At 39.4% G+C, this 24,779-nt stretch overlaps 2 protein-coding genes across 18 annotated transcripts in view; one reads left to right on the plus strand and one right to left on the minus strand.

The window, feature by feature from the left end:
* HORMAD2 (HORMA domain containing 2) overlaps nucleotides 1-18,060 on the minus strand; it is a 72,875-nt gene extending 54,815 nt beyond the window's left edge. For 3 of the 11 annotated variants that reach the window (XM_045200955.3, XM_053928768.2, XM_024566606.4), the window contains exons 1-5: nucleotides 17,879-18,026; nucleotides 10,674-10,761; nucleotides 6,716-6,857; nucleotides 1,687-1,750; nucleotides 896-932 (exon numbers count right to left, since the gene is read on the minus strand). In XM_045200955.3, the coding sequence (XP_045056890.1) occupies nucleotides 896-932; nucleotides 1,687-1,750; nucleotides 6,716-6,857; nucleotides 10,674-10,724 (294 nt within the window). In that variant the 5' untranslated portion in view covers nucleotides 10,725-10,761; nucleotides 17,879-18,026. Of the gene's footprint in view, nucleotides 1-895; nucleotides 933-1,686; nucleotides 1,751-6,715; nucleotides 6,858-10,673; nucleotides 10,762-17,776 lie in introns of all 11 variants that reach the window. The other 8 variants (XM_024566607.4, XM_053928767.2, XM_045200953.2 and 5 more) reach the window with 7 other exon arrangements.
* The window catches only part of LOC112310356 (uncharacterized), a 42,606-nt gene continuing 35,875 nt past the window's right edge, over nucleotides 18,049-24,779 (plus strand). For 6 of the 7 annotated variants that reach the window (XR_011651415.1, XR_008427377.2, XR_011651414.1 and 3 more), the window contains exons 1-2: nucleotides 18,049-18,469; nucleotides 18,744-18,800. Coding sequence is in view for 3 of the 7 variants with exons in the window: in XM_053928769.2 (XP_053784744.1) it covers nucleotides 18,164-18,469; nucleotides 18,744-18,800 (363 nt within the window). In the remaining 4 variants the exon portion in view is untranslated. The remainder of the gene's footprint in view (nucleotides 18,470-18,743; nucleotides 18,801-24,779) is intronic. The other variant, XM_053928771.2, reaches the window with a different exon arrangement.

Here is a 24,779-nt window from a genome sequence, read left to right on the forward strand (position 1 = left end):
TACAGTTGGGCCAGTGTGAAACAACTGATCATCAGCCATGCATATGAATATCATTTATCTTCTGCCATGGTCTATAAGCTCTGTAAGTGCACAATCCCATATCTGTTTTATTTTTCTATCCCACAGTTCCCCAGGTCAGTGTTGAATAAATCACAAATAATAACTGTTCACTGAAAAAGGAAATGTATGTATGCAACTAAATAATCCAACATAAGACTTATTCACTTCAAGATTTCTTAAAGAAATAGAAATTGAGAAGGAGTAAGAAGAAGATAGATAGAGATAAGGTGGGGGAAGCAGTGATAGAAAGTTTGTGTGTGTGTGTGTGTATTCTCTTCAACTAGGATTAGAGCTTCCATTTTTATACCCTTTGTAGTTGTCTTGGGCAGCAAGAAAGATTTGATGCAATTAAAATTCAAGCTGCACTTCTAAAAAATTTGAGCTACAATACTTGGTATTTTGAGAAAACAGGTTATATATATGCACTGAATAAAAGTAATAAAATAACATAAAAATGTATTATTCAAGTTCATTTTTGCCTTTTATATCTGCAAATTAAATCACCACTATTTGGAATGTGTTCAGTGTGCTAAATGCCAGATTCTTGTCTCCTCTCTCTCACATCCTGTGGATCTCTTCCAGTGACTTCAGAGGAAACTCTGTGGTCAAAAGATATGAGTATGTAAAAGTGAAAACTGAGGGTTTCATTTCTAATTGATGTAAATGAGACATCAATGGGACAATAAAGACATAATATAAAAAGAAACTGGTTTAAGAATGCAAATGCAGGCACTGATATACCATTAAAACACAGCAACAAAATAAAGGCGAAACTATTTTTTAAAGAATAAAAGATGAGTCTTTGATCCTAGTGTAAATGTTAAAACATTCTTACGTATCTCTTTTCCAAAGCATCAAAACAACCTTGAATCCTGTCAGGAAATAAATGTTTGATGTCAGTTTGGCAAAGCCAAAAAAATTCCAAGTACAGAATTGATTTACATATTTTGCTTTGAAGAACATTAAATTGACAATCATTTACCATTACCATTTAGTCAATTATTTAAAACTCTCAGTATCTTTTGTCCCGGCCAGGTGGCTCAGTTGGTTGGAGTGTCATCCTGTACACCAAAGGGTTGCCGGTCTGATCCCCGGACAGGGCACATGCCTAGGTTGTAGACTCCATCCCTGGTTGGGGTGCATGTGGGAGGCAACCAATCGGTGTTTCTCTCTTGCATCAATGTTTCCCTCTCTCCCTCTCTTCCCCGCCCCCTCTAAAAATCAGTGAATATATCCTCAGGTGAGGATTAAAAAAAAAAAACCTCCCAGTATCTTTTAATATGTTGATAGAACTTTATAAATAGTAGGTAAGCAATTTTGAGGCAGAGATTCACATCTTATTTTTCTTGTTGGTGTCCATAATGTTTAGGACACTGACATGCCTATGATGAGGAGGCAACAATTAAATGTTGATTGTTATTTTTCTTTCTTTATACAAGTCCATTTATTTTAAAAACAACACTAAATCAGTATCTTAATACTGAATAATTGTTACAAATTTGTAGAAAATTGTAAAAGACAGAAAGAAATCTTATTAAAGAAATGATGTTACTAAATAAAGTCTTATGAGTTATTTCAGACATGATAAAAATAATGTTGAACTTTTGTAAAATTTCAATTACTTACCATTTGATAATATGCAGTGACCCAGGGCATTTTTTGTCTTCTCGGAGGATTTTTAAACTGAGGTCTATAAAAATACAAACACAGTCTATTTTCATCTACTAAATGACTGCCGTACTAACTGTCCATCCTAAATAAAGGTATTTCCTTTAACTATTTTACTTATATAACTTAGTTTTATAGCTTATAAAAACATGTGGAATCTCTAAATAATTGAAAAAATAAATCCAATGCTGATAATTAGGTTAGATCTGATTTTGATTATAGTTTAGTAGTCTACTCTTACACAATGTAGTCAAGGGGAGCAGAATATGACATCCCAAAATGTGCCACTTTTGTCCACAGATTATTTGGAGCTGATGGCAATCAGGATCCAGCTGACTTAAGGTAAATTTTTCCCTTTCCTTTGCTGACTAAAAGAATTTAGAGCCCTGACTAGTGTGGTTCAGTAGGTTGGGCAGCATCCTGCAAACCAAAAGGCAAACCAAAAGGTCGCTGGTTCAATTCCCTGTCAGGGCATAAGCCTGGTTGTGGGCCTGGTCTCTGGGGACATACAAGAGGCAACTGATTGATATTTCTCTCCCTCTCTTTCTCCCTCCCTGCCCCTGTCTCTAAAAATAAAGTAAATAAAATCTTTAAAAAAATGAATTTAGATACAGGGACTGGCCCAGAAAGAGAGCTATTACCAGAGATAACTTTTTATCTGAAAGATTTATCTGAATAACAGGGAAAACATGTGATTACCAAACACCTGCTCCTCTTACCTTCCTGTGAATTGCTCTCCTCCCCTTTGAAATTCCCAGGCTCTTATCCCATTCCTTAGCCCAGAATGGCATATAAGCCTCGATTGCCTGACTGCTTTTGGTCTTATATTTGTGTGGGGCTCCTGTATGTACAAAATTAAATTTGTCTTTCTCATGTTAATCTGTCTTATGTCAACTTAATTACTAGAAAATTCAAGGAATTTAAAAGAGTAGAAGAAAAAAATTTTCATTTCATACAGTAAGTAGCACAACTGAACTGGTTATAAAATCAACTTGTGTCACTTCTTTGCTTCTGCTGAATTCTTTTTTAAAAAAATATTTTATTTATTTATTCTTAGATAGAGGGGAAAGGAGGGAGAAGAGAGGGAGAGAAACATCAATGTGTGGTTGCCTCTTGCATGCCCCCCACTGGGGACCTGGCCTGCAACCCAGGCATGTGTCCTGACTGGGAATCGAACCAGTGACCCTTTGGGTCACAGGCCGATACTTAATCCACTGAGCTACACCAGCCAGGGAACTTCTGCTGAATGCTAAGTAATCATAAGGTAGTATTGAAACCATCTCTAATTTAAAACACACACCTCAATTTCAAGTCACTTCTCTGATATTTCTCTTCCTCTCAGTGAAAAAAAAAATGAAAAATTTCCCATGGATTATTCTCAGATATTAATTTCCATCTGAAATTCAACTACCTTATAGTTAGGTGTAGACAAAAAAGAGGCTCTATAGTATATCTGATAAGTCCAGGGACTGAACTTAGCCTCAGAGGGTTGTTAGCATAGATAGGCAGATATTAATAAAAGAGAAGGGAGCAAAACTGGCTAAGCTTAGTTAAATCAGAAGCTACAATTCACACATTCCAGGGAATAGCTGAATTGTTCTGCCAAGGGGATTATTAACATCCCTCCAGGACTGGCTTTTCAATCTCCCCAGGGAAACAATGGGGGTGGGGAGTGAGAATAACAAAGGGGAAATTCCTCTGCTGGGCACATTCCCAGTAGAAGCCAAGGTGGTGCAAGAGGACATCCTTCTACTATGAGGCATGCACAGGAGGAGCCAAGATTCCAACCATAAAGGCCTGTTAGTCTAGCCTGGGAAAAGGATTGGATTGGACAAGGGACACAGAAACTTGGAAGCCCTAGGAGATGGACTGGTTAGGGGAAGGGCCCAGCACAAGCCCGTAAAGAATTGGGAAAATGATTGGTTAGTTTGAAAGGGAACCTGGTCTTCCCCAAGCCAATGGTAATACAATCAAAGCTTAACAAAGGCTTCACTCAGTAACATACATTCCTTTGCTCATTCATTCATTCTCACATTCTCTTTCCATAGCAGTGGCGTGGGCCCAGGCATGGGCTCAAGCGTGGGCTCCAAGTGCGACTCCAAGTGAGAGCCTGCGTACAGCAATGCAACACTGGCCAGAGCACAGCCAGGAACAGAGACTAAACTAGCTGGACAGAGACAGACTGAACTGGACTAAGCTTTGGGATGGAGTGAACTAATGGCACAGAATTTCTGGACCTTGGTTCTTCTCTGGGCTTGATGAAGACAAGACTGGACTTCCATAGCGGGATGGAGCTGAACCACCTGGTCATGGATCAGACAGGACAGCTGGGGACAGTCCTTTGTGTTTGCTCCAGCTTCAATAAATCTTACCACTACAACTCATCCTCCCATGCATGGTCCCTAAAATGCTTTTTTTCACAACTTCTCAAGAACCCCATTTCCACTGGACAGGATGATCCGATCATAAATTCCAAACTGGGTAAGTCATGGTGGGTAGTCACACCCCAGGTATATAATACCTTTAGTTAAAGCTTTATCTTTGCCTTAAGCAAGCCCTGTACATTATTCTTATGCATCTAGGTTAACACACCCTTGAAATTCCAGAGTAATCCTCTTTTTTCTGACCCTTTTACACCTAACCACCTCAAGAGTGGTTAACTATCGTGTAATCCAATCATAGGAATTCCCTGCCTTGCTTTCTCCCATCTTCATGTAATCTTTCTTATATTCCTTCCTTAATCCAAATGTATAAAAGAAACTGCAAAACTGATTCTCCAGAGCACTTGAGACCTTGCTTCCTGGCATGTTGTCAGTTTGGCTCAAATAAACTCTTAAAATTCTCTACAGGTTTGGATATTCTTATGTCTATATAGGGAAGAACAGAAAATTGTATTAAAAGAGTTTTGGTTTAGATTGGTCCAAAATCAATCACTGATTTATGTATGGCTTTGTATAAGTCACTTAACCTTTTCATATTGTGTTCTGTCCTAAAATTAAATGTCACCTCTACCTCTATTGAGGGATATTAAAATTATTCCATGTTGTTATAACATTTAGAGATTACAAAAAAAAGAGAGTGGCATGGGAGTATTGAGCATTTTTATGATGTGTGCTACTTTAAGTACAAACATTGAGAGGGACACATATAACTTCCACAAAAACTGTCCCAAAAAATAAAGCAACAGGAATGGTATTACCCACCCCCCATGCCCAGGGTAATAACTGGCACACAGTAAGTGCTTAATTATGTTAAAGAAAACACCAGAGGCCCAAAATGAAGTCAACTGTGCTAAAAGCCCATAATTTCAAACCTAGATCTAATACCATATCTAATTGCAGGTTCAAACTCTCCCAGAAATGTAATCTTAGAATATTTATTCATTTTTAGAGAGAAGGGGAAGGAGAAAGAGAGGGAGAGAAGCATGATCTGAGAGAGAAACATGGATCAGTTGTCTCTATACACATACCGACCAGGGACCGAACCTGCAACCCAGGTATGTGCCCTGACAGGGAATTGAACCTGTGATCTTTCACTTTGTGGGACGATCCATAACCAACTGAGCCACACAGGTAGGGTCAGAAATGGGAAATGTAATCTTAACCAGTATAAAATTTTCTGGTCCAGCATCAGTAAGGTAATATGCCTCTATGGTCTCTTTCCATCTCCAAAAATCTGCATGATAAAAACCCTTCCCATTATCTTTCCCCAAAGAAAAGGTGTCCTGGCCCAAAAACAATCCATTTTTTTGTTAATAGCTTCCTTGCTCCACCATTCTTCCTCTAAAAAGCTCCCATTTTGTACAACCTTTCAGACTGCCCTTCTAGTTGCCAGACAGGACGCTGCTCAATTCATGAATTGCTAAATAAAGCCAATTAGCTCTTCTAATTTACTCAGATGAATTTTGTTTTTAACAATTATCTACCCCAAACATGTCTCTTTCCAATTCTATGTTCCAGACAAGAGGAGAAACTAAAACTATGTGATACATATAAACATATTGACTATTACAGATTTATTTATACCCAATAAACCAAAAAAGGACACAATATAAATGAGGTTATCATAATTACAAATATCATGCTTTTCTGTTTATAGCATACATGTATTTCATGGATGTTCATGTAGAGAATCAAATGTTTAAGAAAATTAAATTGGAATCAGGCCAAGGTATATCATTAAACCTGAATAAATAACCTGAAAATAAAGTTAAATTAAAAAAAATATGTTACAAGGACACTTGTTGCTCTCTACTTTTCAAATGGGAGCTCCCATTTTGGTAACAAATCAGCAAAATTTTCTGAATTGTTATCATAATCCAGATTTTAAACAAATAATAAGATTTTGAAAAACTGAGGAGTCCTAGGTACATTTTTTAATTCAAGAGACAAAAAGGAGCTAGAAACAGTTTGTAATATAAGAAAATGAGATACGTTTAAGGACACAAGAAATAAAAGGAAAGAAAGTTGAGGATCTGGCAATTGAGAAAAGACTGAAGTTGATTAGAATAATAATTGTCTAAATATCCATGCTAATCAACAATTACGTCTGGCATGAGTATGCATTTTTCCAGCATAGTTACATATATGTTAATAGGAAGAAGAGTTTTGCACCTGAGTCCATGAAACTTCCTCAATGCCAAAGTATAATTCAAAGAACAAATTCAATTGAGGTACAAAATCGTGCAAATCCATAGCATCCAAATAGATTTTGATCTCATTGCTGCTTTTACAGGTATAGTTTAGAATTATTGCGCTTACACAGAATTCTGTTCCCTGTAGTCTATCATTTAGTCTTTAACCAGGAACTAATGGTTCCTATAAGTAAAACTACTAAACAGTGAAATTTAAATGGATAATGAATTAACAAATTGTTCTTGAAGAACAGGACCATGCCTTGGAATTAGCACACTCTGAGAAATTAAAGGTTTACTCCTGACAAGCAGAAAAAAGGGCTACAACAGCCGAAGTAACCATTTAAACTTTACCATCCAAATGGCGTTCTCCGTAAGAGCTCTCTGGAAACAGACCCCTTAAATATGTTATACATGAGATAGAAGTGGCAAAAAGTTTCTTCACCATTATCAATGATTCATGCTCATTAGTAATTTGGGATGGGAAAATTGTTTCCTGGGGGGAAAAAAAAAACGAAAAAGATTAGTATTCTTTAATATAGTTAGTCCATCATACTATTACCACAGATATGATGGAAAGATTTTTCAAGACTTCAAATCTGACACCTTTAAAGGTAATCAAAAGGAAACAGCTTTAAATATTGCATTAAATTAGATCTCCACAGGCAAGGCAGAGGAGAAAGGCAGAGACAGTTACCCAAGTAATTCAAAACTATTCAATAACAAATTTATTTCATAATGATCCATGGATTTGAGGCAAAACTGGAATTTAAGTATAATTATATAATCTTCTTCTGTCACACAGTCCTCAGAACCCACAGTCACCTGTCTTTTCTCCCATTCATTCCACATTATTCCCTCCAAAGTCACCAAGCACACCCTGTCATCTACCCACTCCCAGTCCCCATGCTATGTAACTTCTCTGCAGTGCTTGACACTTTTGCCTACACTCTCCCTCTTCTCTCTCAGCTACCCTAACACTATTTTCTTTTGATTTTTCACCTATCCCTCCGTATATATCTCAATCTCTTTTATTTTTTCCAGTTTTTCTGCCTTTTTAATGTTGGTCCCATTCCAGGATTGTCTTCAGTTCTTTACACTTTTCATAAACTCTCTTTTTGGGTAATCTCATCTGTACTCACTGCTTCAGCCATGGCCATAGCCTAATACTCATTTCTGTTCTGATCCCCACTTCTATATTTCTATTTTCTGAACATCTGCTCCTAGAACACTTAGTAGGCCCCCTCAAACTCAGTTTATCTCTGTCATCCCTGACTGAAACCTGATCTCAAGACCCATTCTCAGACAAATGAATCAGCATCAATCCAGTCATCCAGAACAGCAGTAGAATCATCTTTGGCTTCTCTCTCTCCTTCATACCCCATATCCAATCACTAAATTCTATTAATTTTCTCTAAAAGAGTTCTCAAATCTGTTTTCTCCGTTCCCTTCTCACTGCAACTATCTTGGCTCAGGACATCTCTCCCCTTTATCACTGAAGTAGCCCCTAATCTTCCTGCCAACATTTCCTTTTTTTTAGAGAGAGAGAGAGAGAGAGGAATAGAGGGAGAGAAGAGAAACATCAATGTGCAAGAGATACATCAATTGGTTGCCTCTCTCACGCCCCCAACTGGGGACCTGACCTGCAACCCAGGTTATGTGCAACCAGGAATCGAACCTGCAACCTTTCAGTTCACAGGCCAGCACTCAGTCCACTGAGCCACACCAGCCAGAGCAACAGTTCCTTTTATTCAATCTGTCCTTCATATTGCCTTCATGACACTTCTGGTGTTAATACAGAAGAGTTCAAGTACGTTAGAGTGGCATTTGAGAACTATGTATCTAAATCTTATCCTTGCCTAACTCTCCCGCCTCATATCCCACTCCCTCCAGTGTTGTTCAGTTGTTTGGAGCATTGGTCCTGTAAACTGAGACTGTGGGTTCAGTTCTTGGTCAGGGCACATGCTTAGGTTGTGGATTCATCCCTGGCCCTGCGTATATGGGAGGCAAATGATCAATGTTTCTCTCACATTGATGTTTCTTTCCCTTTCTCTCTCTCTTCCCAGTCCTCCTCTGAAATTAAAAAAAAAAAAAAAAGGTATGTAATGAAATATTAACTCTTGCAGGTATGATAAAAACTTTGGGGAGAAATTAATATGGATCTTAAAAGCCAGGCTAAGGAATTTATGCTTTATTCTTCAATCAATGGAAAGCCAGCAGGTTTTATCAGGTAAGTAAAATAATTGTTTTAGGAATATTAAGCTGCAGCAGAAGTAGGAAATATTGAAGTTGAAGGAAAATTTGATGTGTATGTGGTATAAGTGTGTACATATGTGTATAAAATTTTATTAAAAATTTCTCTTTGATCTTTGTACCCATGGATCCTGAAAAAATTAAAGTTCTTTTGGGTAATTGGGTAATAGCTGGCATGGCTATTTACCATGCCATAGTAATTAATTTAAAACATGCCACAACTTAGAGGCAATACTTGAGTAATAATCATTTGTAAAATTAAGTAACCTGAATGTATAAAGATATTTCCTTTAAACATAGAATCTAAAAGCCTATTTGTAGTAATTAAGATCAATAGTAAGAAAAAGCCTCCAGAGTTCTGCTACTTCTCTATACTCCAGGGAATTTTTTCTCAGCTCAGCTGGTCTAGTACTTTAAGGGCTATCATCATTTTTATAAATGTCTAATACATGAAAATACTATGGGTTGATAATAAAAGAACACTATTATAAATTATTTTAGTAAGATACTTAGTGACATAAGAGATGTTTGACAGCTTAGCTGTCAAGTTACATGACCTAAGGAGAGTTACTTTATTTCTCTGAGCTTCAGTTTCTTCCTTATTGCAAAGTTTAATTGAAATGATAATATAAAGCCCTTGGCACAGTGCCCAGCACATGGTAAGTGATGAATAAATGTTAGCTTCTATAGTTATTGTTACTGGAAGTCCTGAATAGCAAAATCACAGTCCCTTATACTGGGAGAAGTAGCTCATGCAGTCCTAACTACAAAGATCTGTTTATATCAAAAAATAACTGCCAAGCTGAGAGCAATTCATATACCTAGCTCAGCATTTTCCCCCCAGGAAGGAAGCACACTTAGAAAACTAAATGGGATCAGGAGTCTGTTTGGTGAGTATATTGAATTTGAGCCAGAAAGATGACTGCTTTCTCTCTGCCCTAATTCTCCTTCACCTTCAGTATTTTCTATTTCTGCTACAGCTTAATATTCTTGAAACAATTATTTTACTCACTCTCCTGATCAAACCCACTGTTCTTAATTTCCACTGAGTTTCTACTGACTGCAGAATAAAGCATGAATTCCTTAGCCTCACTATTAAGATCCATATTATTTTGTCCCCAAAGTTCCCATTCAATTTTATTTCCCATTTCTGTTCAACATGATCACCCTGCACTCCAGTAAGGAGAATCCTTTGTTATTCTCTCAGTCATGCCATGCTCATTTTTCACTCCAAGCCAAGGCATATGCTAGGTTTTCCTCATGGAATTCTCTTTTCTCTTCTCTATCCAAATAATTTCCATCATTCAATATCCTCCTTAAGTCTCATATCCTTTATGAGGAATATACAAACTATTCCAGTCTATACAAAGTCTATTAATTCTTATAATTTGTATTGCTTTATTCTTTTTCACATATATGTAATGCATATACTATTTTGTATATTGATTTCTGCAATTCTTAATTTAACTAGATAATAAACTTCTGGAAGATAAAGTTTTTTTTATTCTTTCAGAGGATAACACAGTATTACACATCTATTATATAATATTAAGCTCTCAGTGAATACATAAACGATTCATTAACGACTGTCACAGGACAAGATAAACTTGCCCAGGTGAACCCAGCAAGGCTGCCTGGACCTGGCATTCTCCCCCAGGGCCCCAGCATCCAAGTTTCTCTCCTCGTTCTCTTCCTCAGTTCTTATAACACATCACGTTGTGCAGCAGAAGTTTCCTAATTGTTTCAGCAAGAGAACGTCTAACAAAGAACCATTCTCTTTAAAAATCTTTTTTTGTTTCTCATTTCTTTTACCCTAGAAAAATCTAAATATATAAATATGAAGCAAGTACCTGTAAGTTATTTTGTAGGAATCTATTCTAATTTTCTGAACATCCTTGGTCCATTAGGCAGTTCAAATGTAAATATACTCTCCAGAAATTTTGTGCTAATTAACTGATAACACTGATAAAACTGCTGTTTTTAAAAAATGCCAAAGATTAAAGTCATGATTCTGAACTAACTCACTAATAGTCATTTTCTTTTAATTCTTAATAAATACCTTAGATGCCTTGTGAATTCTGATGGAGTGAGAGAGCTGAGCAGTGGCCATTATAGCAATGTATCAGGATTCTTTTAAGAAGTCTGTCCTGCAAAAAATAAAAATCAATTAGAGACCTTGCCACTATATTCTTTGGAAAAATTAGTTTAATAAACATTTTTTAATGTTTTATTTATTTATTTTTAGGGGAAGGGAGGGAGAAAGAGAGAGATAGAAACATCCATGTGTGGTTGCGTCTCACACACCCCCAGCTGGGGACCTGATCCACAACCCAGGCATGTGCCCTGACTGGGAACTGAACCCATGACCCTTTGGTTCACAGGTTGGTGCTCAATCCACTGAGACACAGCAGCCAGTGCTAGTATAAAAAACATTTTGACCTACACTACCAATTTTCTATAAATTTGGCACGAAGTTTCTGGATTAGTTTTTCTAACCACCCAATGAAAATGAAGTTGCCTTACTTGTTACCAAATACATTTGGGTGAGAACAATATTGTAAATCACCTAATGAGGCAACAATATATTTTATTCCTCCTTGTTATTCTCTCAGAGTATAACAGTATTTTCTATACAGCAGCACCACGAAAAAAATTCCCTGAGTTAACTTCATGTGTAATTGATTTTCAGAGTCAATTCAAAAATTAATATTTATACTTCACACCCACTCGGATGGCTATTCAAAAAAACGGAAAATGACAAATGTTGGCGAGGATGTAGAAGAATTAAAACTACTGTCGGGAATGTAAAATGGTGTAGCTGCTGTGGAGACAGTATGGCAATTTCTCAAAAAGTTAAACAATCACTATGTTATCCAGCAATTCCACCTCGAGGTATATACCCAAAAGGAGTGAAAGCAGGGATTCAAACAGTTACTTGTACACCAATGTTCATAGCTGTATTATGGTATTTACAGCAGCCAAAAGGTGGAATCAACCCATATGTCCATCAGCAGTTGCATGGATTAAAAAAATGTGGTATATGCAATAGAAAACTACTTAGCTTTAAAAGGGAATGAAATTCTGATACATTCTGTAACATGGATAAAATCATACAAGTAAAATAAGCCAGACAAACAGGGAAAAATACTGTATGATTCCACTTACACAAGGAATGTAGTCAAACTCATAGAGAAAGTAGAGTAGAGTTTACCAAAGGATGAAGGGTAGAAGGAATGGGAAGTTTAATGGGTACAGAGTTTCTGTTCAGGATGATGAAAAATTTCTAGAAATGGATAGTGAGGATGGTTGTCTAACTCCGTGAATGAGCTTAATGACACTGAATTGTACACTTGAGAATGGCTGAGGTGGTGAATTTTATGTTATATACATTTACCACAATTAAAAAACCTGGCTTAAAATACATCTAGTTTTTCGCCCTGGCTGGTGTGTCTCAGTGGATTGAGTACCGGCCTGCGAACCAAAGGGTCACCAGTTTGATTCCCAGTCAGGGCACATGCTTTGGTTTTCGGACCAGATCCCCAGTGGGCAGAGCGTGAGACCCAACCACACATTGATGTTTGTCTCCCTTTCTTTCTCCTTCCCTTCCCCTCTCTAAAAATAAAAATTAAAATTAAGTACATCTAGTTTTCCTTTTCATTGCTTTACTAACATAAGAAAGGAAGGAAAGAACGGAGGGAGGGAGGGAGGAAAGTAAATTTCCCTTTATCTTTTCAAAGGCTTTAATTTAAACTGTGGCTTCTTTGGAAGGTTTTATACAGTTCTGACCAAAATATTTGTAAAATAACCCATTTAAAGAAATTCTGTTCTGGATCATTCAGGATAACCTGTGACCTGTTTTTGTGTGTAGATTAATGCAAGATTCTGAAAGATTTTGCAAATAATAGAGGGCAGAATTATTTGAGGCCACAAGGTGGTGACAGAGATAATAAATAGGTAATATTTAATTTCTCTCAAATTACTGCAGAGCAGCACTAGGGGACACTCTTTTACAATATTTTATATCAGACTGAAAACCACCTAACACTCCTTTGTCCTTAAAGATTCCAATGTCTCTTTTGTTGACTTCACAGTATAACCTTCATTTCTGAGTATAACTTTCAAATCTGACTCAACGTATCAAATGACTTCAAGAAATAAAATGGGGAAAAATAATTCAAGAGTTTAAGCTCTAGTTCTGGCCCATCAAAACATGGTAGTTACTAGTCTTAGGTTAATAAATAACAGGAATAATGATTTTTAAATAGTTTTCTATATTGGTGCTTATAAAACATTTTTCTATGATCATAAATAAGACATTCTGATGGCATTCCTAGAGAATAAAGCACTGAGAATAGCACCAATTAGAACACAATTCATTACTACATCCATATTTTTGGAATATATGAATAACCTGGATTAAATTAATACTATCACTTAAAATTCTAAGACATCCAGGGCATTTGCTTTTGTTGTTGTTATTCTATTATAGTTGTCCAAGTTTTTCCCCCTTTGCTCTCCTCTGTCCAGCCCACCCCCTGACCCCACAGTCAATCCCCCTACCATTGTCCATGTCTATGGGTTATTCATACATGTTCTTTGACTAGTCCTTTCCCCTTCTTTCCACCATTATCCCCTCCCCAACTCTGGTTGCTGTCAGCCCGTTCCATGTTTCTATGTCTCTGGTTCTGTTTTGCTCATTAGTTTATTTTGTTCATTAAGGGGCATTTGCTTTAGAGAAAGAGTTTAAAACTAGTCACTATTAGCATTTGGTAAATACCTGAGGAACTAACATTTATAAAATTAATAAAGTTGAATTTTATACACACATATGTATGTACATAGAGAAAATAACCAGGAGTATAATTTAGTAGAAAGAGGCTTTGGAGTTCAAATTCTACTACCTAGAATTTGCTCAACTACCTAGTAGCTCTGTGACTTGACCAAAATTACTTAACCTCTCTGGGCCTCAGTTTCATTTTTGTAAAATGAAGACAATAAATCTAACTTTTCAGGGCCCTTATACTGTTTATCCAGACAAGCGTTTATCTTGAGAGGTAACACAGCATAGCGGTTAAGCACGTTACATAAGGGCCCTCTTTTGGAGGCAAGTTACCTAGGATCAAATCTCAGTGTACAATTCACTTGCACCTTGGGCAAGTTGTGTGTCTTAGCTTCCCCATCTGTAAAATAAGGATAGGAATAGTACCTACTTCACACGGTTGTTGTAAGGACTACATGAGTCATTATTTGTAAGACACTTGGAATAATGTCTGATATACATTTCATTATATGTCAAAAAGCATTTTAATTTTTTAAAATCTTATATTAGTACTCTAACTCCCGGTTTTCTCCAGCCTCCCATTTGTACCTTTTCATTGTCCTCTTTAGACTTTTCTCCCCGACCATTTTGGAGTACTTCAAGGTTTTGTCCTAGGAGCTCTTTTCTTTTTTTTTTGTTTAACTTCTAAATACACTTCCTTGCTGTATAAATACATTCCCATTGTCTCAATTACTATTTCTCTTCTAATGATTCATATATAATTTCATGATATGATTATGAATCATATGTGTGTGTTTATATATCCCCTGCCCAGGTCTCTCTAGGGAGTTGCAGATCAAGACCTCTGTCTATGAGACAGTTCCACTTTGATATTCCCAACACATTCAAATGTGAATTCTCTTCCCCCAAACCTATTTCTGTTCCCTAGCTTAGTGAATGACACCATCAAATACCTAATTGCTCAGGCCTAAAAACTATGATTCAACCCTGTCCCCCTCCACCACCACTACTCCTATATCTAGTCATCTTAATATTCCTCAATGTCCACTCCTTACTTTATCCATGTTGTCATCTCTGCTTTAGATCAAATCAGCCTTATCTTTTGCCTAGACTGCTACAGCCACCAGTCTGCTTGTTATCAGTCCTACCCTTCTCCAGCATGTTCTTTGCATTGCAGCCAGAGCTTTCTTTTTAAATTACAAACTTGATTATACAACTTCCTAGACTGAAATACTTCAGTAATTCCCCACTGCCCTCAGGATAAAATCCAAATTCCTTTCACATGCCTCTAACCACCTTCCCTTACTCTTTTATGCATCAGCTTTTCTTATCTCCTTTAATTACCCTAAAGGACTATATTCTCTCCAGCTTTCAAGCTTTTGTAATATTCATTCTGTCTGAAACACCTCCTCCATTTCCAATTCGTACTCATCTCCTAGACATGGCTTAGTACAATTTTATCGAGAATTATTTTCTGATTCACCATTACAGCAGATCTGGGTTATATGCCTATTGTGATTTCCACAGTTTCACGGTTGCATTTATGCATCCACTCCACCCTACCATGAGCTAACATGAGGGCAAAGTTGTGTCTGTATAGCTCATTCTTTATTTTTTAAGTTCTTTTATAAACTTCCAAAATGAAAATAAAAATTCAGTGGGTTTTATTCACAATGTTTTGCAACAATCACTACTATCTAATTCCAGAAGACTTATGCCCATTAGCAATCACTTCCCATTCTCCCATCCCCCTGACTCCTTGCAAGCACTAATCTACTTTTTAAATCTCTATGGATTTGCTTATGCTGGGCATCTTATGTAAATGGAATCATATAATATGTGACTTTTTGTGTCTAGATTAGCTCATACTTAAATCTTCAGCACCATCAGTACTGGAACAAATTACATAAATGCTCAATAAGTATCTGCTGAGTCAACGGAGAAGCACTACAAGAACAAGGAAGAATTAAGTGTCTAGAAAAGAATTAAGGAATTTTAGAGGCAGAAAGAACTTTAAATGTCTGGTTTTCTAGATAAAGAAATCAAAATTCAGAAAAGCCAACCGAGTTATCCAGGGTCAATCAACCACTTAGTGGCAGAACTAAGAAAAAAACTCAAGACAATTTTGACTCACAATTTAGGAGGTTTTCTACAATGATTCCCCAAAATAAAATTTTCCTTTGCTTTCATTCTATCTAAAATGATGCACTACCAAGATCTTTCCTAGTTGTTGGGCTTGCTTACTTATATCTGAACGTAGTAGTAGTGTCTCTTTCTGGTGTTCTAGAATAAGCATGCTTCAGGAAAGCAAAAAAGATCTAAATATTTTTAAATAGGCAAGCCCCTTTTAACCACTAACTATTCTGTTCCTACTGTTGTTTTCTCTTTGAGTAGGCATTTTGTAGGGGTTTCTTATCCAATTACAACTGCTTAATTTCGAAAGCTTACAAGCTGACAGCCTCAGGAGGTATGACTCTATATAGATCATGCGCTTTTAGAAAATAACTGATGTTTTTAAACACCTTGTTCTGACTCACCATCTAAAAATCTAGGAAAGATTTCAAAACTAAGGATTTAAAGATCAGAACTCTAACTTTCCAATGTCTTTTACCAAATGTGTATTTTCTTGCTTACTGGATCCACGAACATGTGAAACTTCACAGGGCATCAATAGCATTCACTGTTATTCTTGGTATGTCCACTCTATGACAAGGATTATGATCTGAGAAAGAGGCAAGATTTCTATGGGTTCTCAAGTAAAGACTCACTCTGGGCATACTTTTTGACCTACATCTGAACTGCCCTATTTTAAATGGTGGCACACTTACGTATTATTTTACCCTTTTATTTGTTAATCCTAGATTCAGTAAACAAGCTGTTGTTAAGTTTACGAAGGCCTAAGCCACTCTTTTTTTTTTAATGGAGGGAGGCATTTTGAGTGGCCCAAAAACCAAAGTTTTATTGTTTGCCCCAAAACAGTAACAGTCGATTTCCTAATGCTTTCCACCCATCTTTCCCAATCTTCCACAACCATTCTTTTAAACAGGAAAATACCCTTGCTATTGAATGAACAATATCCAATAGCTGGATTCTAAAATGCAACTAGGTGACCTTCCTTTTCCTTACATGTGCCTGATATGAAGTATGGCCTTACTTAAAGGACATGCATGTCAATCAACATAAGCGGGCTCCACAACATAGAGCTGGAAGGAACAGGAGACATCCTGTACAACTAATCCAATCCCTTGTTTATAAGGAAATGGGTAAATAACTCAGTGGAGGAAGGAAAGTCTTTATAACGGATGGTGCTGGCACAATAGGACATCCGGGGGGGGGGGGACCTCAACCTAAATTTCACACCATATACAAATACTAACTAAAAATGAATCATGAATTTAAATTTAAAATATAAAACTATAAAGACAAGGAAAGTGAAGTCCAGCGAGGGGACTCAGTTTGCCAAAGGCCACCAGGGACTCAAAAGGTTTCACAGACTTTGTTTTCCTAAGTTATTACTCACCATTTTAACAAATCCCACTGGGCCCTCATTATTCCCCTACTCCGTGTTCACTCAGAGTAAATGCTTTCCACTATATTAACTAGCTATTTGTTCGTGCTCTTTTGGTTTTTTAATATCTTCATGCTACTTCAATTATTCATTCATTCATTCAGCACTTAGTGGGCGACTGCAATGTGCTAGGCTTCCCCTAGGATTGCAAAGATGAAACACTGTTCGCATCTCAGGAGATTTATGGTCCAACGGGGCAGACATTAGATGATCACCCTAATTAGATGAAACACTCCTTCAAGAGCAAGAACTACTCCCCCCCCCCCCGCCCCCGTCTCCCGCCCCCTTGTTCACCAGCCAAGTACACGACGTACTGCACACCCTGTCCAGTGCCCGGGCCCTTGCACGCGACTTGGCGATTGGCTAACCCTCGGTTCCCAGACGCTCTCTCCCCTGAACTGTTTGGGGAACTAAAGTCCACAGAGATTAAGAGCCAAGTCCTGGATAAAGGGAAAGACGAGCTCAGGTCGTCACGGCTGCTCCTCCCGCCCCGCGGCCCGCGCCAGGCTTGGACTCCGGCGGAGCGCTTCCCCGGCCGGAGAACGGCCGACCCCGCCGAAATCACACCCCCGAGGTCCAGCCCCGGCTCCGCGTCGTGCACCGCCCGGCCCGTGCGACCACCGGCCCGGCAGCGGATGGCCGCGGCCGCTTCCTCTCCGAGACCGACCCCTTCCTTCCCCACCACCCCCATCTGGGTTTAAAAGCTCCTTGGATGGTGGGAATGCGCGTGTTCCCCGCAGGATTTCCTCCACCGTTTCTTTTCCCGGCCTATGTGCGATTTTCCATCCTCGCACGTTGACGGGTCACTGCTAACCTACAAGCTGCGCCCCCGTCTTTCTCCTCCAGCCCCGGCCTTCCCGAAGCTTCTCCTCGCAGTAACTGGGGCCTCAGCGATATACTTTCAACTCAAACTTACACTCTCAAGTGAAAAAGAAAATAAAAAAGGTAACATAAGACTAGAAGACGAAGAATCCTCAAGCGCCCTTTTTCTCCCCGCGCAGCGTCCGGTCAGCCCGCACCTCGGCCGGTGAGCTCCTCCCTCAGAGCCGCGTCCAACGGCCTTTTCCGGCTCAAACCCGCCTCTCGGGCTCATGAATAATCAGCGAGCTCTTCTTGGGTGGGGCGGTGATTCATGAATAATTCATGACCCCTCAGAGGTTTCTCAGGTGTCCCTCCTCTTTCCGCTTCATTAATATGCAAAATGAGGGACCAGCCGCGGCTTATAGGACCCAGGCACTCCCGGCCCCCCAACACCCGGCCCTGCCCGTGTTCCCCGGTCCACTTGCCCTCCCGCCTCCCGCTCCGCGCCTCTTCTGCCGCGTCTCCCGACCTTCCACAGGTCCGCCCGGCGCTCCGGGGCCTGAGGGGCCCGCGCCGAGCTCGCGCGGCCGCTGGGAGCCGAGGCTGCTGGGCCACCGAAGGACCCGACGTTGCCTTCCACTGGGGCAACCAGCACGTCGAGGACAACGTGCCGCGGGGCTTCCGGAGGAGGCGCCTGCCCGTTGAGGTGAGGTGGCGGCGGGGAGGCCCTCGCGGGCCGGGAGCGGTCCGGGGTTAATGCGGGCCACGCCCGGCCCGGGGCCCCGGGTTCAGAGACCCCGGCGGCCCGCGCGCGGGGCGTCCGGGGGGAGGAGCCGGAGCCTGGAGGGCCGGGGGTCGACGCGGACGGGGCGTTTACGGGTCCAGACGCAGCAGGCTTCGGCCCTCGCGCGCGTCGCCCCCCTTCCCGTGCAGGGACCCAGCACCGCGTTGTTTTTCAACATTCACTTGTAACCTTGCAGATGAAGCAGGAACGTGCTTTCCCCACACGGCCCCCGAGCCCGCTTCCTCCGGCAGAGGTAACCGCCGTGAACGGCCGGGGTGAGCCCTCGGGTCCCCGTCCCTGCGGTCGGTACGTGGTCGCGTACCGTCCCTGTGCAGCTCTTCCCAGGCGCCCTGAGCCTCCGCCACGACGTTTCGTAAGGGAGTGGGGGAAGCAGTGGGCTACTTGAAATCTGTTTAGAACGTTGTTTCTGCAAGTGGAGGAACGGAAGATTCAAGTTGGTAAAACCATTAGTTTATGGCATAATGACTAAAACCCACGTTTGGTCTGTAATCTTCCTAGTGTACTGCAGGGTTTCTCAGCCTCAACAGCAGTACACTTCCACCCCACCCGCGTCCCAACTCGTGACAACTCAGAATGTCCCCAGATGTTGTCAAAGGTCCCCTTGTGGGGGGGGGGGGGCGGGGGCGGGGGCGGGGAGGCAGAATCGCCCCTATTAAGAGCTACTGCTCTACTCCTATACCGTGTAGAATAAGTGTTCGGTAAGCTCCAAACGCACAGATGGCCTCTCTCCAGCTCTTTCCAGCCGCAGTGTTTACCTGCGTCCCTCCAGGTGACTCCCTGCCCTGCGCGCTGGCCGGCCTCCCACTCGTCCGGCTCCAGCTCTCAGCTCAGTCAATCCCGCCGTCTCCAAAGAGCCTTCCCCCGCTGCCCTGTGCTAACGGCACTCCGCCCAAACCCCCCTTCCCCCAAACGCAGCTATTCGCTCTCATTGCTACTGCTTCCTTCATAGAACTTATCCTAGCCTGGATATTTGTTTATTTATTTATTAGCCTGTTGTTCCTCTCTCCACCTCCTAGACTGTAAGTAAACTTTATTAGAGGCCTAGTCTATCGGGGTTACCCCGGGATCCCCAGTGCCCAGAACAGTGCCTGGCACACAGTGAACATTCAATAAATATTGCTGGACTGGAACAATAAATGAACCTCTCTTCCTCCTAGGAACTATGGAGTTTCTCCTACTCCTTCCTATCCTCATTCCTTGTTGGTTTCCTCGTAAGCCTGGTTTAGAACTGGAGTGGATGAATGAGCATCTGTTTTAGGAGCTGTGGATAAAGCCTTCACTTTTCCCACTGACTTAACTCCTTGATGACGCTGTCCTTTATTATGTTCATTGGAGGTAGTCAAATACATGGGTAAATGAGCCAATCCATAACTTAAGGTATAATATTAGATAATAAAAAAATTGATAATGCTACAGGAGGCTCTAGAAATCAAAGTCTAATCTCTTACTTACAGTTTAGAGTTTAAGTAATTTGCTCAAGGTCCTTAAGCTTAAGAGACCAAGTCACAAGTACAGCCTCTGATCTCACACCTCTCATTTTAAGGCTCTTTCATGTCTCTAGACAGTCTAGTTTCTGATTACTTTTCTGTGAGCCTGGTTTATAACTCAAACAGAAAAATCCCAAAACAAGGATTTGCTTCTGGTCATCTTAAAGCTTTTGAGCTTGTACTCTTCATTTTTGATTAAATACAGACCTAGGGATAATGACCTAATGAACTCAAAAGTGCTGTATGATATTCAGACAGCTTCCCAGCTTCTTTTGTATCTTTCACTGATAAGAGATTGGAGATTGTCTCTGTCAAAGCAAAGTATCTTGTTTGTTTTGGAAAGAAAAAAATGTACATTGTGGTAGAAATTGATCACTGCTTAGAAATTTCCAAGGAACCAGTTGTTAAAGTTTTGCCAAACCCTGTAAAATGTGAAACAGATGAAAGTAGAGGAGGAAAGTTATCTTATTTGACATGACTTTCATTGCCTAAAGTTGACTGTTCTCTCTTTAGGCACATTTCATTTTACTCTTTGTACCTGAAATAGTCATCACTTCTCATTAATCAGTCTCTGGTTAGACCCTTGTTTTTTGAGAACTAAAGACCATTTTTCCTTCTCAGTTAAAAGAAATTCAGGTTCCTTCTTTCCTATTCTTGATCATGGTATATAGGCAATACCTAGTTAGTGTACTCTTGTGGAGTCATGCTGTCAGATTTCAGAATCTTGGAGTTGCTTCTCAGGCATCTGACAGCACACTATGTCACAGGAAGTAGAGATACCATTTGTTTGACTGATTGAAACTCTCTCCATCAGGTTTAGTTTAACCTTGAAAATCTCCAAAAGATGGTTTACTTGAGAGTCATAAAAATGGACACATTGAATATAAAATATATTCCCAGGAGAACATCGCTAGACGCGTCTCCCTCTTCAATATATACAATGATACCAAGTACAGAGAAAAGGCGTTGGGGTGGAGGGAGCATCTAAGTAAAAAGTGTGGTTTCTGCCCTACTGGTGTGGCTCAGTGGGTTGAGTGCTGGCCTGTGAACCAAAGGGTCTCTGGTTCAATTCCCAGTCAGGGCACATGCCTAGGTTGTGGACTGAGAGGCAACCCATTGATGTTTCTCTCACACATTGATGTTTCTCTGCCTTTCTCCCTTCCTCTCTCTCTAAAAATAAATAAATAAAATCTTTTTTAAAAAGTGTGGTTTCTTTATTCTGTTTGCATTCAACTTTTTTTTTATCCTCATCAGAGGATATGCTTATTGATTTTAATTTTCTTTTTTTAAGAGACAGGGGAAGGAAGGGAGAGAGAGAGAGGGAAAGAAACATTGATGTGAGAGAGAAACATTGATTTGTTGTCTCTCATTTGCACCCCAAACAGGGACCGAACCCGCAACCCAGGCATGTGTCCAGACCTTGAGTTGAACCCATGACCCTTTGGTTTATGGGATGACACTCCAACCAAGTGAGCCACACCAGCCAGGGCTGAGTTCAACTTCTATTAGAACTCTTAAAATCATCGTAACTTCCAGTCATCATAAAGCTGACACCACCATATTTATTCATTCATCAAGCATTTATTTTGCACCTACCAATATAAAGCATTCTGCTTGGCATTGTGAGGACCAGAAAGATAATGAGTTGGTCCCCGAGCTGTGGAAGTTTACAGTTTAATAATAGAGGGAAACATTGTAAACACATTACTTATATAGAAAATAGTTTGCAAATATTAATGGAAGTATAAATAACATAATAGAGTGTAGAGAAGGGAGCTATGCCTTCTGAATAGAGAATCAAGACAGCTTCACAAAGGAGTTGGCATTTTAGGAGGACAGCATGTGCATATAATTTCCTTTGCTTGCTCTTTGGCAATGGTTAGACTACTTCAAACCAATAAAAGCAGACATTTACCCACCACTTTAGAACTAAGGAAGAAAAGGAGGTGTAAGACCCTTTCTTTCCACTCCTGGAAGCATCATCCTTCTGAAAGCTAAATGTTGCTTTTGCAATCCCAAGTGCCTCAGTCATGGTTAAAAGGAGAGCTGAAAAGAGAGAGTCTCCTTTCATCTTTGTCTTCCTCACTAAGGTTAAGTCAAATGTGGCTCTCTCATGCCAGCTGTGTTGTTTCAAGCCTTCTCATTTCTGTGTTAGAATGTTATTTTATCCTGGTCTCCACTGGGGCAAGAAGTAGCCATGTGATTTTTGTAGGGGGGGTGGTCCATGGTGTTTATGAATGTGACTCTAGAGTCCTAAAATTTTAAGAATTACTGAGAAGGAAAGAGATACAAAGTGATTTAGATAACTGAAGCTTTGAATCAAGCCTCTATGCGTAAAGTGTTATACTGCCTAACTTATTTAGGATATTTTTTTAAAGAGAAAGGCAAAGATAAAGCATTGCCAACTTGGCTTTAGCTCCTGAACTTGATCCATTCCCTGGCAGCCAAAGAGAAGCCAATCAATATGATATAAGCCCTGACTGTAAGGTATAAATATGAGATCCTACTGCTTCTGCCTACTCACTGTCAGCCTACGCAGTATAATTCCATGTGTAGGTGGCAATTTATTAAGGCCCTCATGCCTTCTCAAGAGTTGCATATCAATTTCTGTGTCCTTCAATTTGATCCTTTCTGACTGGCTAAAGAATCTCCAAGCAGGTTGTGTGTTTCTGAGGAAAGCCTAGGGTTTAATGAATTGGAACAGGAAATGACAGGGGATGTAAGTGACAGGCTGCTGCCTGCATAAGTGCCCCAACTAAGAAATGATGTCAAGGATGTTACTGAATTCTCAAACATTATAGCAGTGTTCTCTTTGTCTACTTGGTTCTGTTTTTTGCTGACTATAAAGTTTTGGTGACATGTAAAGTGATGTTATTCCTCTTAATGTTTATCATTTAATAGAAAAGGTTTGAAATGAAATGGATTTTAAACTGACTTTTGACGATTGCTACTTGGTATATCTGCACAGAAATCTGAGATGAGGTGATGTTCAAAATTTACCACACTACTGACAGCCCATATGTTGAGGCCCTTCACTTTATACACATTTTGATGGTTAGAAAATGACAGTTACCAAAAAATGGTTTAGAATTCCTATGAGACCATACTTCAGCCTCAGCCACAAGAGGGGCTTTTTTCTTCCTTTGATTATACTAACCTTATGATAAATTACATGTGTAAGTACTAATGACCTCTGATAACAAGGTTTCTAATGTAAGATTCAGAGTACTTGTGATCTTCGCATGATGTTAATACAATAACATGAAACATCTAAGACAGACTTTTAACATTTCTTCTCATTAAACAAACAAACAAGAATCAAAGTCTTCCTACCCAGAGAAAGGTTAAAAAAACTAGAAAGTGAGTACGGTATCACAGGAAAATTACCTATGTAGCTTTAAAAATGGAAGGGAGAAAGAATTACAAGAAGGCATCATTAGAGGTTTACTATAATTTACCCTTAAGAAATCTATCCCAGAAAGTCAGATTTATGTGAAAGCCATATTCCCAAATGTGCCAGCGGCTATCTTAACCTCAGTCATAGCACACAGAACAGAAAGATATATTATAGCAAGATGCATTGTGAGAATTCAAAATATGACTTTATCAAGAACTGGTGGACATTCCCATCCCCTTTATTGGTTGAAAAGTGCCTAGACATGGGACATGTTTAATAAGCACATGTTGAGTGAATTCACATATGTTGTTGAAAGAATCCAAATATTATCCAAGCAATTAACTGGGATGTATTCACATTATGCATAATGGTGTTGATCTTTCAAAAGATACAGTCCAATTTCCTATTTCTGTTGATTGTATTACTCTTCCATTTATCCTAATTTGAAACCATTATTTTTGTGTGTGTGAATCTTTTTATTCGAGGATAGTGTACACACAGAAAACCATCCTCTTTTTAAAATGTACTTTTTGTTGACATACATAAAAGTCACCACTTTAATGTGTACAAATGAGTGATTTGGTGAGAAACATTCTCATATTTCCTTTCATTCTTTAGTCCATGGTTTCCTTTACTTATTTGAACATTTTTTTGAACTTACTTAAAGATTTTGTCCGGTAAGTTCAATGTCTGGGCTTCTCCAGGGATAATTTCTTATGTGTGTGTATGATACTTCCTTGTTTCTTTGCATGTCTCATAATTTTTAATGAAAACTGGACATTTAAAATAATATAGTGTAGCAACTCTGGAAATCAGATTCCCTGCCTTTCCAGAGCATGGTGTTGCTATTTGCTTGTTTAGTGACTTTCCTGAACAAGTTCTGTAAAATCTGTATTTTTTGTTATGTGTGGCTATAGAAGTCTCTGCTTGAAAATCATTCTTATTCTTCCTTTTCCCTCTATCCCACTTGCAATTATTTGCTGAGATTTATTAGTTTTACTTATATAACTTTTCTTGCATTATTTCCTCCTGTCTTTCTCATGTCATTGCTCTATTTCCGGTCCCAGTTACTTCTTACCTTGATTACTGTAGAAACATCCAAACTGAGCAACTCATTCTCAGCTCTCCCCTTTCTGATTTAAACTATACTGGTTTTCTTTCTAAATATGATCGAATCATTGTCTTCTCCCTAACCAGGAGAAACTTTTCCAAAGATAAAAATAAAAAATCAAGGGTGATTATATTGGAGGGAGACACCCATATTGGTAAAGTGTGAAGAATCTTGTGGCAAATGAGTGACTGCAGATAATAGTGTAGGAAGTGACCG

This window comes from Desmodus rotundus, chromosome 7 (assembly GCF_022682495.2).
Source record: "Desmodus rotundus isolate HL8 chromosome 7, HLdesRot8A.1, whole genome shotgun sequence".
Lineage (NCBI taxonomy): Eukaryota > Metazoa > Chordata > Mammalia > Chiroptera > Phyllostomidae > Desmodus > Desmodus rotundus.